We start from the raw sequence: 16,052 nt of genomic DNA, 5'->3' as shown, positions 1-16,052 counted from the left end.
TCATTTCTACAAGTCACTGGAGAAAACAAAAATACTAATATGTGACTACATATTTGGTAAGACAATTTCAAGGAACTTGTATATTGTTTTCCTTTTTCCTTTCCATCTCCTCTGTCTTATTTTCTTGGTTCCTTAGGAACTGAAGGAAAAAAGTAGAAGAAAACTATGGAAGGGAAGACAAACCAGAATTTAACTAGACTTCCCTTAATTTAAAATCTCTGGAAGTGGAGAATGGGGAGAAGGGTCTTCTGCAGTTTACAGTATTTGGAAGAATAAGCTGGCTTTCTGTTGAGTATAGAATAAATAGCAGTGATGCATGGGAAGTGTATATAAGGATAGTTATGGCTTGGAAGTCTTTATTCAATAAACCTGGTAAGGAGCACTGGCAAACTAACAAGTGAATGCTTTAGCTCTGTAAAAATAACGGGTCTTTCAAAATTCTATTGGAAATATTTTTTATTTTATAGCTATACAAAGTCAACAGGTCAAAGTTTTCCATTAAAAAGGCTTTTAAGTCTTTTATTCCCCACTTGTTCAAAACAACTTCTTTTACATCTCCTTGTTAAAAAGAAGAGAAAAATAAGTCACAGAGCAATTGGCTGTTATATGATAGATCTATAATCCAATTGACAACTGAAAGTACTGCAGTTTGAGAATCCCTCATAAAGAGCATTTCATTTGCTGTGTTCTGGTGAGTGTTTCTTAGGGTTTGTTGAAAGTTTCTGTAATAAAGCCGAAAATGCAGTTAATGTTCTATTAAAAAATGAAACTAGAGTAACTGAGAAAAGTTATCAACAGAATCATTTATTAATCTTTTTCCCTTGATTTAAATGCTTGAGCTTACTTAATCCAACAACAAAAAGGCAATAGTGTTACTAAAGTCACCAGTGCCCAAAATCCTAACACAGGCAGAATTGTTTTAATGTTTGCCATATATAAACAAGAATAGCAAAGATAATACATAAACTAGCTACCAGTATATAAATAACAGAAACGGTCTTATTTTTTCCTGCCCATCCCCTGTCATATACTTAAATGCAAACACATACCCTGCCCCAATCAGTTTTTATCAAGTATCACCCAGAAGGTCCCAGTCTCAGACCTTTTCTTTGTATGTATTTATTTAAGCAGCAAGTACAGCATTTTCTCATTCTTGAGTTGTGTGTGAATATTACCCATAAACAGTAAATATTGTGAGTCTGTGTAAAATTTTCTTGCAAATAAGACAGTTGTTCTTTACCACAATAATGGAGAAGTCAACGTATTGCTCCATGGGGAGACAGCAGTGAAGGGACAGCTGACTGGTGGTTGTCAGGGTCTTTAAATTTCAAACACTTTTACTGGCAGCTTCAAGCATGTCAATGAGACTTGCCTCTTTTTTTAAAAGTGCTGAATATATTCCCTGATAAGCAGCCAGTCAGTCTTTCAGTATCTTCTAAAATGCAAAACAAAAAGGAAATCGTTTCAGTAATGGGATTTCACTTCCTACATTCTTCATGAAATGCAGAATGCATGTGTCTTCATGAGCTGCTCTCCTTAAGAACGCCCTTCTCACAGATAACAGCCTTCTGTATTACAATTGTCACAAATGATCTCAGATTGCTTAACTTGAATTTTTTAAAATGAATTTTTGTTTTTTAAATTAAATAAAATGTTTAAGAAATGAGAAAGGGAAGGCAAGAGAATGGCATGGCTGAGTAAAGACATGCTGGTCACACTAAAGTGCAAGAGGGAAATACACAGGCAGTGAAAGTAAGGACAGGTGTCCTCGGAAGAGTATAAGGATGTTGTTCAGTTGTGTAGTCAGGAAGTTGTCCTGTGATGGGTTCAGGAAGGCCAAGGCAATTGGCAGGTGATGCAAAGAATAAGAAGGTATTTCAGCCAGAAAAGAGAGGTCAAGAAAAGCATAATCCCTGTGATGAACACAACTGGTAAACTGGTCTCAGTGGATGAGAAGGGAAGAAGGCTGAGATACTCAACAACATTTTTACCTCAGTCTTCATTGTCAATCTCTCTTCCCACACCTGTCAAGTGGATGAACCTCAAGTCAGGGATTGGAGGGAGCAAAGTTCCTCCCACTGAAAGAGAAACCACCTGAGGAATCTGAACATATATAAGTCTATAGGGCCTGATGAGATGCATCCCAAGGTCCTGAGGAAATTCTGATGTAGTTGCCAGGCCACTCTCCATGATATTTGAAATATCATGGCAGGTGAAGTACCCAGTGACTGTAAAAAGGGAAATATTGCACTCATTTTTAAAAAAGGGTAGAAACACTTGGACAGGTTACCAAGAGAGGGTGTGGATGTCCCATCCCTGGCAACGTTTAAGGTCAGATTGGATGGGGCTCTGAGCAACCTGATCTAGTTGAATATATCCCAGCTCATTGCACAGAAGTTGGACTAGATGACCTTTAAAGTTCTCTTCCAATCCAAATCATTCTATGAACTTATGAAATCATCAAGGTCAACTGCCAGAAAGGGATTAGCAAGAGTTTAGTATTTCTATAGTATTCCAGGATTTAATCTTTTCTTCCCAGACCCACCCCCAAATATATTTATTAATAAACACATGTATTTTTATATTTAGAGGATTTGCAACCTCCAGGTTGTGACTACTGCAAATATCATCAGCTTGTAATGTAGCTTGTTGAAATTTAGACTATATTCTGGTGCTGCATCAGCCAGACATAGGGCCACCTGCTTTTGAATTGAGCTCTTCTGTCCTGTTCCCTGTACTTCTGTGAACTCCTTGCTCCTACTGAAACTTAAGCTATGCCAGTTCTGAGTTTACTGGGCTAAAAAGGGAGTGGAAGATTTCCTGTCCTTGTCTTTTATCTTCCAGTTTTGCTTGTTATTGTCGATATATCAGATGGATGTCACAGAACATCCTAGCTGCTAAAAGGCTTGAAGGGTTTGGATTGACTTGAAGGGTAGGCAGCAAGGTGTACTAGTGTTCCTTAGCCCTCTCCTCTAGTTAAAATCACCTTCTGCTTGGTTTTTTTTTAGATCTTCCCACTGGCAGTTGCTACATAGCTCTTTTCCCATTCTACAAAGTATTTTAAGGATCTTTTCTTGAAAATGTTTTACATCCACAAGATTTATAGCCTGGGTAATACCATTTTGTCTATGCCACATCCAGAGATTTTCAGTCCCTACAACTGAAATTGTTTTAAGATCTGCTCAAGTCATTTTAGAATATAAAACAAAGCATCTCATTAGCTTGCATCTCATTTACTGAGATGTAAATGAACAGGAACTTTCTCTAAACAAAATAATTTTTTTCTCTTTTTCAATTCATGGTTCTAAAGGACCTATAATTCTGAGCAAAGCTTTCAAAAAAGCAGTTCCTAACAAGAGCACCTAGTGAGTTCTGTGTAATTATTTTTAAATTAGTGACTGCTGTCAGGACAGCTATAACTATCAGAGATGCTTGTTCAAATACAGTCATTCTGTGTTTTTTTACACGACTAAATAATCAAATTGAAATTTATTTCACGAGAAAGCTTTTTGAGGCTAGCTGACAAACTAAACTCTTTTCTTTTAACAGACAACTACCTTTGATCTTTGACAGCTATCTTCAGCTTGAAACCCTGTTCCATATTAATATGCTACAAGAGATTCTACAGTTCTAAATGTATTTGGAATATGAGAAAAGTCTTGCTCTAATATTTATGTTGCAGTTGCAACTCACAGCTTCCTCAGTGTAAGTTTAAAAACAGTTTTGTGATGAAGGATCATTACTTTGATGCTTAGGTTAGGTACAAGTGTTTCTAAAAAAATAAAAGTACAAATGATACATTCATACAAATATTCTTCTGACACTTGTACTGGTCTGACTGTCTCCTTACTAGTGATCACCTGTGTTGTTCCTGTCACCTGAGGTTTGGTGGTAGCATTCAAACCTCTCTGAGCTGGGGGCAGCTTACATTCAGGTCCCATAGCTGGGGTCCACTTGTGAGCAGCAGCAGATCAGTGTTTGTACATAGGTCCTCAATAGTGATAATGCGGCCTTCGACCTATGAAGGAAATGGAGTCTACAGAGCCATCCCGTAATGAAACTGTGTGGTGGACATAACAGGACCCCTGAGCATGCACTGTTATCTCCAGCTTGGAAATTATTTCTGGCTCTTTTCTCTTTACTGGTTATTTAAAATTTGTGATTTATAGTTGGCAGGTTTGGGAAGGCTGACCTCCATTAACTAAGTGTGTCCTCCAGCAGTCTGTCTCGTGGCTGTTTTTCAACTTTAATTGGCTTTTCGTCCTGTTCCTTATAATAGACTTTTGCATGTAATGATGATGATTAGGTCTCTGTCCCCCACTCCCAGTCAGTCCTCAAACAATTCATTACTAGTTGGATTGAAGTCATGAAGCTTCTGCTTCTTCATAGGTCAGAAACCTTGATCTGTAATGTAGCTGGTTAGCACCTACAGCTGGGACAAGAAGGGTTTGGAATTTTTCCTCTACCAGCCCATGAAAAGTGCTTTCAAGATATGTTTACCAGCTCAAAGCTGCAATGTATGGGCAGGACTATATGAAAAGGCAGGTACTGCCAGTGCTGTACTGTACACATTTTGATTTAGCAAACCAGACATTTCAATTCAGCACCTTTCACTTTCAGTTAAATTCACATACCAGAGTAAATGTCCCTGCAGAATGTGCACTGAAAACTTGAGCTGTATTGGAAAGTTCAGACTGTGTGATCATCCACATCACTGCAGCTTTACTTTTTTTTTTACGTTCTATGGAATTTCAGTTTCCATACAGCTTTAGCCTTCACTTCATATTAGAAACCCTTGTAGGAGTTCGTCAGTCTACTTTTGATTAGCCAGATAGGTAAATAACAGGATGCTAACTAAGTAGGGCCAAAGCATTGGGGTTATTGCATCACTTCTGTAATTAGGACAGAATATCTTTTTCAACACATTGCATTATTGTCAGAAGTAAGAATAAGCAGCTTCCCTAGATGCAGTTCTGTTTTTCCAAGAGACACCTTGTTTGATTTCTTCTGGCAATTAAAAAGGTAAAACAGAACAGGTTTGGATTTTTAAAAAAACTTAAAATGCAATGAAACACTATTTTTAAAAGCCTACTTAACTTCTCTGAAGCTCCAGTTACTTTTTTTAAAAATGCTCTTATTTTTTGCATAGAATCATAGACTGATTTGAGTTGGAAGGGACCTTTAATCATCATCCCTGCCACCCCCATGGGCAGGAACATCTTTCACTAGGTAAGGTTGCTCAAAGCCATTTCCAATCTGACTTTGAACACTTCCAGTGATAGGACATCCCATTCCACTGTCATTTTCATTTGCATTTAAATCCTGTACAGTTTACTCTGTTTAAAAAGGAAAAATTATAGTTTTCACTGAGTTTCATCTGGGGTAGGTCATTAAATTTGTGGTGGAAATGGTTATTCAGTTATGACCCAATGGAAAATTGAAATAAATCAATGCTGATAATTGAAAATAATAACTGAATGTAGCACAAATGCATGTAGAATTCAAGTTCAGGTTTTAAAGAGAAATTACTGTAACTACAAGTTGTTTGCTAAAATCAGCTTTATAACAAAGCTTCTTTTTTTTGATTGTTGTGTGTAGTCATTTTTTCTGAATGTAAAACACTTGCAAGTGACCAACAGCCAGCACTAACTAGAACCAAGCCTAGTATAAGCATATGCTAAGCAAGGACCCAATACGCTGTAAGCTCTTTGGTAACCGTACTGTATTAGCTTCTAAAATCTTTATAGTCAAATATTACTGCAATGTAGGAGTAAACAGAATCTAGTAGTTTTAAGGGTAATTTTGTGACTTGAATAAGCATAAGAACAGCTTTACAGATTCAGATCAAGGGCCCATCTAGCTGAATGTTGTAAGCAGACACCTAAGGAAGAGTAAAATCTGCGTATGGATATATGCATGTATGGTAATTATCCCCTGATGCTCTCCCAGCCTCCAGCTATTTACAACTCTAGGGATTTCCTGAGTGCTTATGATCACCTGTTTCATATCCTATGGTTGATCTTTATTTCACGATTTCGACATCCTTTCCTTTCATGTATACATTTCTTACATTCACAACATCCTTTGGGAAAGTTTTGGCTTGTGTTTGGTTTTTGCTTTGATTTTGCTTTTGTGGTTTTTTTTGGTTGTTTGGTTGTTTTGGTTTGTTTGTTATGTTTTTTTTTAAAAGTCTTGCCGTTCATTACCTGAATAGCCACCACCTTTTGTTCATTTTGAACCTGTTTCCCACCAGGAACCAGAGATTGATTCAGTGGTTGCACACAGTTACTAGTAATTCAGCTCTTTCATCCATGCCTTCACACAAAACTCTTAAGTGAATACCACCTGGTATTTTTTCTGTTGATTCTGTCTAGCTGTGTTCTAGCCTTGGTCCATAGTTGTTTCAGAAGGTAACTGATAATAAGCTAATACAATAGCAGATTTCTACCCCTTTTTTGTGGGCATGGGTCTCGAGGGCTTGACAATATAGCAGTTTCTTCTTTTATTTTTTTATTGTTTGGATTGTGCTTTGGAGGAACCATTTAATTACTTTGAACACAGTGATGGAATAATGTTATAAAATAGTAGAAGACTACAGAAAAATCATTGTTTCTGGTACTTAAAAATCACTGAAGAGTTGTATGCAGTAAAATAAATGGAAGGAATGTGAAACATGAGAGTACCATGAAAAGTTCAAGCAAGTCAAATTCTGCTTGCAAATTAAAATGAAGCTGCAAATTAAAGATGCACTAATTATTTATAAGTTACGTATCTTTTAATTAATTTTACCAGCAGTACAAATACCCATCTCATGGTTGCCTTCTAAGTGGCACATCTATAAATATACTAAACTATCATACTTGATTTCTTTTCACCAGTGCTGAGTGAAAATCTGCTTTGTTAAAAGATGATATTCTCTTTTCACTAGGCTTCCATTCTCTATATGAAAGCATATATTCTTAATTTTTCTTTCTACCAAATCCAGAAATAGGAATTTTAGGAGATGCTCCTAATTATTATGCTGTTCATCCTTCCTTATTCTGCATTTCACTGAGAAAGTCCGATTGTTTCAAAGTAGTTCTGGTAATGTTTGTCCAGAGCTAGATTAGTTTTAGAAACAGATTTAGCATCTTCAAACAGAAAAGGGACTTCCCTACCATGGCACTCCAGTCACAACCAGTACTGCTTTTCCCCCTGTCCTATTCTCCCTGCAACCACTCTTTCTTCCTTTTGTCAAATATAAACTTTGCAGTTTGTGTCAGCTGAAATTAAAATTACCATTGATCTCATCCAGAAGACCTGTTTATGTTCTGACAAAATGTTTAGCATGATATTGCATAAATGTGCAAAGAATTTCAATTCAAATATGCTAGCAGTATTTAATAACTTGTACGTACCATGTAGCACTTAGGTAGTGCCTGTATTGGATTTATAGTTTGATGAAGATTTTAATTTCTCAAAAGCCTTTTCAATAAGTGAAAAATAAGCTAACTAAGCTAACTTTTTGCTAGTAAGCTTTGGAACACTCTATCAATGTAAAATATGTTGATCTTTCGTGTTACAAAGACAAGTTTGGATGCTCACAATCTGGGAAGACTGCCCTTCTATTGGAAAGATCACCAACCTCTTGGTTTTTCCTTTTCAAAATAATACACTTTCTTTTGTGGTTAGGTGGAAAAAAATCGTAATCAGTTAAACAGAGAACTGTAATGATTACAAATGAAAGAAAGTACGTTAATATTATCTTAGATTAAAAGAAGAATTAAATGAGGTGGAGCTAGACACCAGCTTCGGTATAGCTGGACATGCCACCGTAAAGACCAAACAGACCTTATAGATGAGTAAAAGCCCCTAGAATTGGTTTAGAAAGGCAGATAATCTTTGGGTTTTGAGAGGGATGAAGATATGTTGGCTTTCTTAGTTTCTGAAACCAATTATCTAAAATCCAAAAATACTGGTAAATTGTGGGTGTGATTATAAGATGAAAATCTACTTAAGTACTAAAAGCAAGAAGTAAGCAAATTGAAATGAATTTTGGACACCTTGTGTTTTGTTTGGTTTTTTTTGATAGGTGAAATGAGGAATGATTTATATATTACTGTAGAAAGAGGAGAATTTGAGAAAGGAGGGAAAAGTGTGGCCAGAAATGTGGAAGTGACAATGCATGTGGTGGACAGCAGTGGACAAATATTAAAGGTATCATTGTTGTATGTTCTTCCTTACTGTAGTTAATTTTTATACACTTTTTCAGATGTAATTTTTGTGGCGATGATTGAAAAATAAAAAAATGCTTTGGAAAGGACGTGTTTATCTTCTGCTGTCTTTAGGTATGCAGAGTGTTTCCACTTTGCTTAAAACCTTTATAAACCTTTATAAATGTTTATTTCTGTGATCAATTATGTTGTTGAGATAAATGCCTGTAATTGCCAACCAAATAACTAATGATTCCATTAAGATGCTGGAAAATTTTGAAGCAAGATCAAGTTTTGGAGAATTATTTCATAATAATTCTTCTTAGTAGGAATGCAATTCCTTATGTTACACAGAACAATGTATTTTGATAATTTTAAATTTTGTGTCTGATTTTAATAAATTAGGGATCCTTGATGCATAAATCACCACCTTTCCTACAGAGAATTAATAGGTATCCACAGGTCAGGAATTAGACAAATTGATTTGTCTACCTTGCTATGGAGAAACCATCATGGGTGTTGCAAAGGCAACGAACACTTTGCTTCTTTCTGATCACGGAATCCAGATTTATTTTTTAATGGTGGGAGATGTCACTGATGATGGCAGGGTTACAGGCTTATTTCGGAGGACTGAAGATCTTGAGCCTGGGCTGTTCTGGTCTCAATTCCAATCTTTTTTTTTGCTTGGACATAACACTGGCTAGACCTTGAGGTGTCATGGGACTCCACAACACATTATTGCTTAAGCCTCCCTGATCACACAGGTATCCCCTGTTGAACAGTTCGATTCTGATTGATGCGAATGATTCTTGCTATTTCTAAAAATTTTCTAATTGGCAAATATCAAGCAAATGCTACTGTTTTTGAGGGTTTTATGATACTGAACATTGTACCACATTTGGCATTTATGATACGAATGTAAATATTAATAGTCTTCCTTGAAAGACCAGTCCTTGATGACATTTTACCAATGCACTAATCTATCTTTAATCGTACTTTTTCTTCATTAGGATTTTATCTCATTTGGCTCTGGAGAGCCACCAGCCAGCGAGTACCATTCTTTTGTGCTTTATCATAACAATGGTCCCAGATGGGCTGAGCTGCTGAAACTTCCTATTCCTGTGGATAAATTCAGAGGAGCTCACATCCGCTGTGAATTCCGGCACTGTTCCAGTAAGTGCTGTTCATGACTTCTGCTAGTCCTCTCTGTTACAGCTGCAGTAAGCACACGAGTTTCTATAACACCTCAGGAAAAAGACAGCTGCATGAACTTACTCTGTAGTGCTTTTTTTTAATTCCAACTTTTTTAAACATTCTGAAAAATTTTAGCGATGATTTTGAGGTAAAAATTGATGACTGGATGCAGATTCTGAATTCCAGGGTATGAGAGACAGCTTTCATAGGGGTGGATAAACTTCTATATGTTGCTAAGTTTCATATTTTGTGGCTTGCATTATGTTGTTAATAAATACTAAATCATTCCAGAATACTCCTTTCTGATTTAAAGTGAGATTAAAAAAAAGTTACAGAAGACAATGTGCAAATCGGAACAGAAATTCAAGATAATCTTCATCCGATTATCTGCAAATAGCTTCCAGTATACTTTCTTATGTTATATTAAATAAATTTACTTGGTCTAAAATGTATACTATTAACTTTAAGTGCTGCTATTCATATACGCATTTCAGCAAAAGAAAAGGGTGAGAAGAAGTTGTTTGGCTTTTCTTTCGTGCCCCTGATGCAGGAAAATGGGAGAACTCTGCCAGATGGCACCCATGAACTCATTGTACACAAGGTAATTTGAATTAGCAGTCATTAACTGTAATGATTCCTCTGGAACATAATTTAAATGTCCAGAGATGTGAAGTTGAGAAAGTCTTTATTGATGAGTCATAATCTTGTCATCATTAAAATATCCATTGCTGATTCTTTAATATTAACCTTCTATACAAACTGCAGTTGAATCTAGGTGTGTGTTTCAGTGCACTGCTTTTCCTAAGTCTTACTATTACATCACATTGTGTTTATAGTGGATTTCACAAAGGTAAGTTCAATTAAAACACACAAAGTGAACCCTGTTACTGAATTCCTCAAGCTGGAAAATCAGACAAGCTCATTTATCTACTCAATGTTATAATTTTTAGAGATATTTCAGCTTTGTGGAATTTTTGTTTCTATATTTAAGAGTTGTCTCTTCATTCAGAGGATTTGATATGCTCACAGATAAATTTTAGATTTTAACGCAAAAATTTGTAGCTATTCATTTGACAAAACCAGTGCAAATTTGTTAGGTTTCAATGTCAATATATGAAGCTGTGACCTAAAACCAAAGTTTGCAACAGGCATGGTGAAAATTCTTCAGTTTCTGGCAGAGAAATAATAATGATTCAGGGTTTTTGTGCCATTCAGTTGTTTTAACTGGTTTGTTTTCACAGTGTGAAGAAAACACAAACCTTCAGGACTCTGGTCGCTACCTCAAACTCCCCTTTTCAAAGGGAATATCCCTAGGAAACAACAGCCAAGCAGTAAAAACCACTAAAGAGTCCTTCTGGATTACATCCTTTCTCTGTTCCACTAAACTCACACAAAATGGTAGGATATGTTGATTATTTAAAACATGTTGAGTTCAAATGAGTGTGATACTAGCCTTTTCCATGTCAAGCAATCGTGGATGTACTCAAAAAAGCTTGCTTCTATCTATTTTATAAACTGCTTTTTTTCATAATATTTTTATATCCAGATGGAAACAAGTGCAGCATGATAAACCACTATTTTTAAGTAGTTCAAGAATGCTTTTTAGATTAACATGATATTGGAATCAAATTCAGCACTTTTGGAATCAACTGTCAAAACCCAGCTGCTTTAGAAAACTTCTTAATGTGTTTGTTGTAAAGTTTTTATGAAATACTTTTTGTCAGCTTTAGGCTGTAGCAGTTTGTTTCTAATTAGACATATATTGCTTTTTTTGGTGTATTTTTTCTCTTACTTTAAACCAACACACATTTACTACTACTTAAAGCAATCTTATACACTGGATATAAGGAGAAGCAGATAGAAATACATATGTTTACACTCTTTACCAGTGCTCTGTATAAAATTCTTAAGGTTCTTGTTTACTTGCCATATTAATTACAGTTTGTAACTAAAACAAAAAACTGTTCGTGAAACATTTTTCCACAAATTTCTAAATATTGTGTATTTGCTTGGTAATATGTTTCTGACCATTCTTTGATATACCCACAATTTTATATTATTTTTTTCTAGGATGTTTATCACAGTTTTAAGATCTTGCTTAGCTCTCTCTTGTGTGGGAATATCCGTGACTTTACCCTTCTTCTGTGTATGATGATAAAATTGCTAATTGTGAGCAAATTGATTATAGGTGTTTAACAAAACTAGAGAAGCTTTTTAAATTGAAATAATCATCTTTATTTTTACTGTTTAATAGCAAGTGTCCAAAATAGAACTGTGTGCAACAATGTTTTGTTTCCTTGTGCACATCCATTTTGTATTGTTATAGCAATTACCTTCAAAATAATCAGTTACCCAATAAAAGATTTTCCCAAAGGTTGCTAATAGGGAATCAGAGACTAAATTTGCTTCAGTTAAAGGCCTTGATTTAGGAAATCACATGAATCTACTGATACTTACACATGCTTGAAAGTGCTGCCCAGAACTTGTCTCTCTGATAAATAGTTGCCCTATTGTCTGGGGTTATAATACTATTTCTTGTTCACAGTGCAGAAGTTATTTTGTACTTAATATAAATATAAGTGTGACATAGGGCATAAAATTTCCTCCTTTTTCTTTTTTTAACCACATTCTGAGTAAGAGAGTGTAGAATATCTGAATAATATTGATCCCCTTTTCAGCTCTGAAAGAGTTAACAATTATTTCAGCAGTACTTCAGAGGGTGGAAATATTTTCAATAGACAGGCTCATATTTTCTCCAAGGATCTTCTTTGGGAAGTTCATCTTGGTGAGTTTCCAAATCCCCATTCTTTTAAACAAAAATTTGCCAAAGTCTATTGCATGCTCAGAAAATTAACATAGAGCAAAGCATGTGGATATTTGGTCATGTGAGCATTACTTCAGTTATCCCTGAGAGAATGTAGCATATGTATTTAAAAATACAGGATTAAAAGATCTATGTGTTTAATTTTTTAAATAAACATTTGTATTGGTATTTTTGAAAATTGCTGATTATTTTTTACTCTGTTTTTAAGTTTGGAGATTTTTATGATCTTCTCAGAGATTCGCCTGTGTTTACAAACAACAATGTCCAGCCTGAAAATGAATTGAAAATTATGCTGTTGTCTGGCAATGGGGTGGGGGAGGAGCCCAAACCCAGACTTGTAAAGGGTGTGACTGAATTAGGCCACAGCTTTACTGGCTTGCTGGGAAATTTTACTCAGCTATCATTCTCTCATTGATTGTTCCCACATGCCATCAGCTCTCATGCATATTAGGATTATGGGGAGTGGGGGAAGGAGGTTGACTCTTAGTTTTTGGGATCCATAACTTCGTTACCCTTGATACTTTGGAGGGGTAATTAGGATTATTTTCAAACAATTTCTAGAGACCTTCTAACCAGGGGAGTCTGTGCATTCGTCAGCATATTCCTAAGAAGGTGTCCTTATCTAATCTGTCAGCCAGTTAGGTTTTCCTTTGCTTTTCCCTTTGGTCATGAAGAGTTAATGAGTTAATGTTAGCAAAAAAGCATACCAGCTTTTATATGTTATATTCTTAGCTGGGCTGTTATATTTCATTATCCTAAAAAACCCCAAAACAGCAAGAGAGAATATCATATTTTTCTACTGAGTAGTTGTCAAAACAACTTAGTTGTTTTTTCTTACTTAGTTTTATTTAGTTTTTGACATATAGGAGGGATCTCTTCCTGCAAGAGACTCAGGATTCTTCCAACAAGTCAGAATATTTTAGCAAGTTGGCATCCACTTGTTTCTCAGCACTGATCAGCACATCCCTGCTCAGCAGCTGTTCAGCTGCAGAGCAACATGCCATACAGCATGGCAGTTGTAAGGCAGAGGTGTAATCCATCTAACTGCATTTTAAAAAAGCCAAACCAGTAATCAATAAAACAAAAGTAATACTGGGAAGCTTTCCAGAGTGACCCCAGTTTGGAGGGAGTGTTGGCAATGACAAAAGCAGCCTTTTGGAAAGAGGCGTGCTGACTGCCAGTTCTGGAATTTGGATTTTTCCTCTTGGAATGCAGTAGTGTTACAACAAGCCAATTTCTGATGTCTCAAGATTTATATGAGAGAGATGGAAAAACATTCCCAACCACTTTTTAAACACATAATTCTAAACCTTTTATTAAACCTAGTGCTTTGGATTTAAATTGCATACTTTGAGAAGGGGTGTGTTTTGTTTGGTAGGAATGGTAAGTCATGTGTAGCCTATTTTAAATATACAGACCTTGATTATTATTAAGAAACTGCATTGAAAATATTTTTCTTCTTCAGCAAATTAATCAACAGCAATGACTTTTTCCCTTTTCCAAAACTGTGTCTTCCTAGTGGGCCTATTTCTGGGGACAATTTTATATTCTCATTTCTCTTAATAGATAACACGTTGCTATCTGTTCCCCTTGTGATTCACATGTCAGATTTTCTACTCGTGTCATTTATTCTTGGGCTATTCACTAATATTATCTCAGCAATGTCTTTTCTCCTTAGCACTTCTCTTGAAATAAGTGCTTTGAAGTGAGTGTCTTTTGCTTTCTCTTTATTTTTTAATCCCCCAACAAATCCCTAATATTGAGTGTCAGCTATCTTCCACCAAGTTCTTCCAGCAAACGTGTAAAGATATGTTTTTTCCTGCTATGAACTGACAGTTTCAGCTCGTCTTGCTGCTCAGCTTGAGCTGAGGCTTAAACAGAATAAAGTGGAGAAGTACATTTAATTATCCAAAAGACAAATGCAGTTCACTGGATTTGTAATTCTTGTTTCTTAAAAATTCCAGAAAGAATAATAAGACCTATCATTTGTCCTTGATCTTTGAGATGTGCCTCTGATGCATGTGTGGGACCCTTCATCACTCTTAGCACAACTCAAGTATCTCTTTTTTTCTATGCTAGCACAGCATTGAAGCAAAGTAAAAAGTAACATATAAATATATCAAAACAATTTGTGCCTATCAAAAGCACTTAAGGTAGCAAAATATTTGTGGAATCTTATGTAGATTGTTTGCCATTAACACCCCTGGCAAGATTTGAATATAGGGGAGATTTATTTAATGCTAATAAAGTCAAAAATATTACTTCATTTCTTGTGGGAGAGAGGAACTTCCCCTGGAGCAAACCGTGAAAGAGGTGACACAAAGATAGGTTTTGCTCAAATATTACTTGAGTGTGAAAACAGTCTGTGGTAGAAAGCACCCAAAGAAATGCTGAACCAAAAGGAAAACTTGCTATTAACATTTTAGTTTGATAAGTACTGAGAACACTTCATAAGCACTGGATGCTTCTAAGACAGTGCTGGGCAGTTATTAACTAGATTATAGTTCAGCTTAAACTGATGGAAGGGTTGGATGGTGATTAAGGTTTTCTGCTTCAAACAACCAGGCATTAGGAATTTCTGAAAAGCTGGTTAGTGAAACGTGGAAGTAGTAAACTTGAATATAAAGGGGCTTTGGGATTTATTTAATTCAACGGCTCAAAAATATGTGTAACTTTTACTGAATACAAATTGAAAGGACGGACCACTGCCAACGTGTCTGTTTGGGGGAGAAATTGCTGAAAAGCCAAGCCAAGTCTGCAAAACTATTTTAGGATATTGAATGGTATGGAATATGAAATTCAGAATCTTAGAGTAAGGTTTTTTTTTAGTACATCTCTGAAGCTGAAAACAGTAACGTGTTCAAACACTATTAAATGTAGAACTTGCATTTAAGACAGGTGGAAGGGCAGATATGTTAACTGGGCCATCACCCCTTGATGAATTTTATGCAAGTATTTACAAGAAATCTTGGATAAAAATATCAACTGGAATGTGCTGTAAGATGAGTTTATCAAAGACATATCATGCCAGAATAAACTTCTTAATCTTTCTTTTCAAAGGTTTTTTAGTTATTATGCAGAGGAAATGTAGCAGTTTGATAACACACCACATGGGAAATTAGAAATGATACAGATTAAATTAAGAATTTTAAAACTGGCAAATAAAAGTTAGAAGGGAATGGGCAGGTTGCACTGTAGTAGAATGAATTTTCTTCCTAAGCAGAAGGAAAATACTACTAGATCTGAAGAAATCTCTGGGATTGATCTCTGATTTAAAGGAGCAGAAGGGGTTGGGGATGAGAGTTACTTCACTAAAATCTGAGACAATTTGCTGCTAATACATCATGGAAAGGTCTCATCAGTTAAGAGACACAAAATCAAAATATGATACAGCAAAGCAAGGTAACTTTGATTTAAATAAATAATAAGAAAAAGTAGAAATTAGAATGAATCTAATGGTAGAAAAGTCAGGATCATACACTGGTGGAGACTCCTGCAGATTCTGCTACACCCAGGAAGCTGAACAGTATTAAACAGGAGAAGACATATTTGTGTCACCAATATGGTATATCTAAAAGGCTCTCAAATTCTAGAACATAGATGTCAGGTGTTTAGAGTGGACTTCTTATCTTGCTAATGATATAAAAAGCAGTGATGTAGTATTATCTGTAATGTAGTTATCATTTTGGTCAAGAAAGGAGAAGGAGAACGAATTAAAACTGGAGGAAGTTTGAAGACACTCGGTTATCTTTTAGCTCAGAATAGTTTATTTTCCAGAAAGGATTGTGTTGCTTTTTAATAAAGCAGGATCTTAGAGGCATTGTGTTTGTTCTCTAAAAGGA

At 35.6% G+C, this 16,052-nt stretch overlaps 1 protein-coding gene across 1 annotated transcript in view; it reads left to right on the top strand.

The window, feature by feature from the left end:
- Positions 1-16,052, top strand: part of DOCK4 (dedicator of cytokinesis 4) — a 154,063-nt gene that overhangs the window by 57,783 nt on the left and 80,228 nt on the right. Inside the window, exons 14-17 of the mRNA XM_018080173.2 lie at positions 8,072-8,196; positions 9,203-9,365; positions 9,881-9,987; positions 10,628-10,784. Coding sequence (XP_017935662.2) covers positions 8,072-8,196; positions 9,203-9,365; positions 9,881-9,987; positions 10,628-10,784 — 552 coding nt within the window. The remainder of the gene's footprint in view (positions 1-8,071; positions 8,197-9,202; positions 9,366-9,880; positions 9,988-10,627; positions 10,785-16,052) is intronic.

The sequence above is a fragment of the Manacus vitellinus genome, unplaced genomic scaffold (genome assembly GCF_001715985.3).
Source record: "Manacus vitellinus isolate BGI_N305 unplaced genomic scaffold, ASM171598v3 scaffold_5_pilon, whole genome shotgun sequence".
In the NCBI taxonomy this organism is placed as follows: domain Eukaryota; kingdom Metazoa; phylum Chordata; class Aves; order Passeriformes; family Pipridae; genus Manacus; species Manacus vitellinus.
This window is presented reverse-complemented; position numbering and strand designations above follow the sequence as displayed.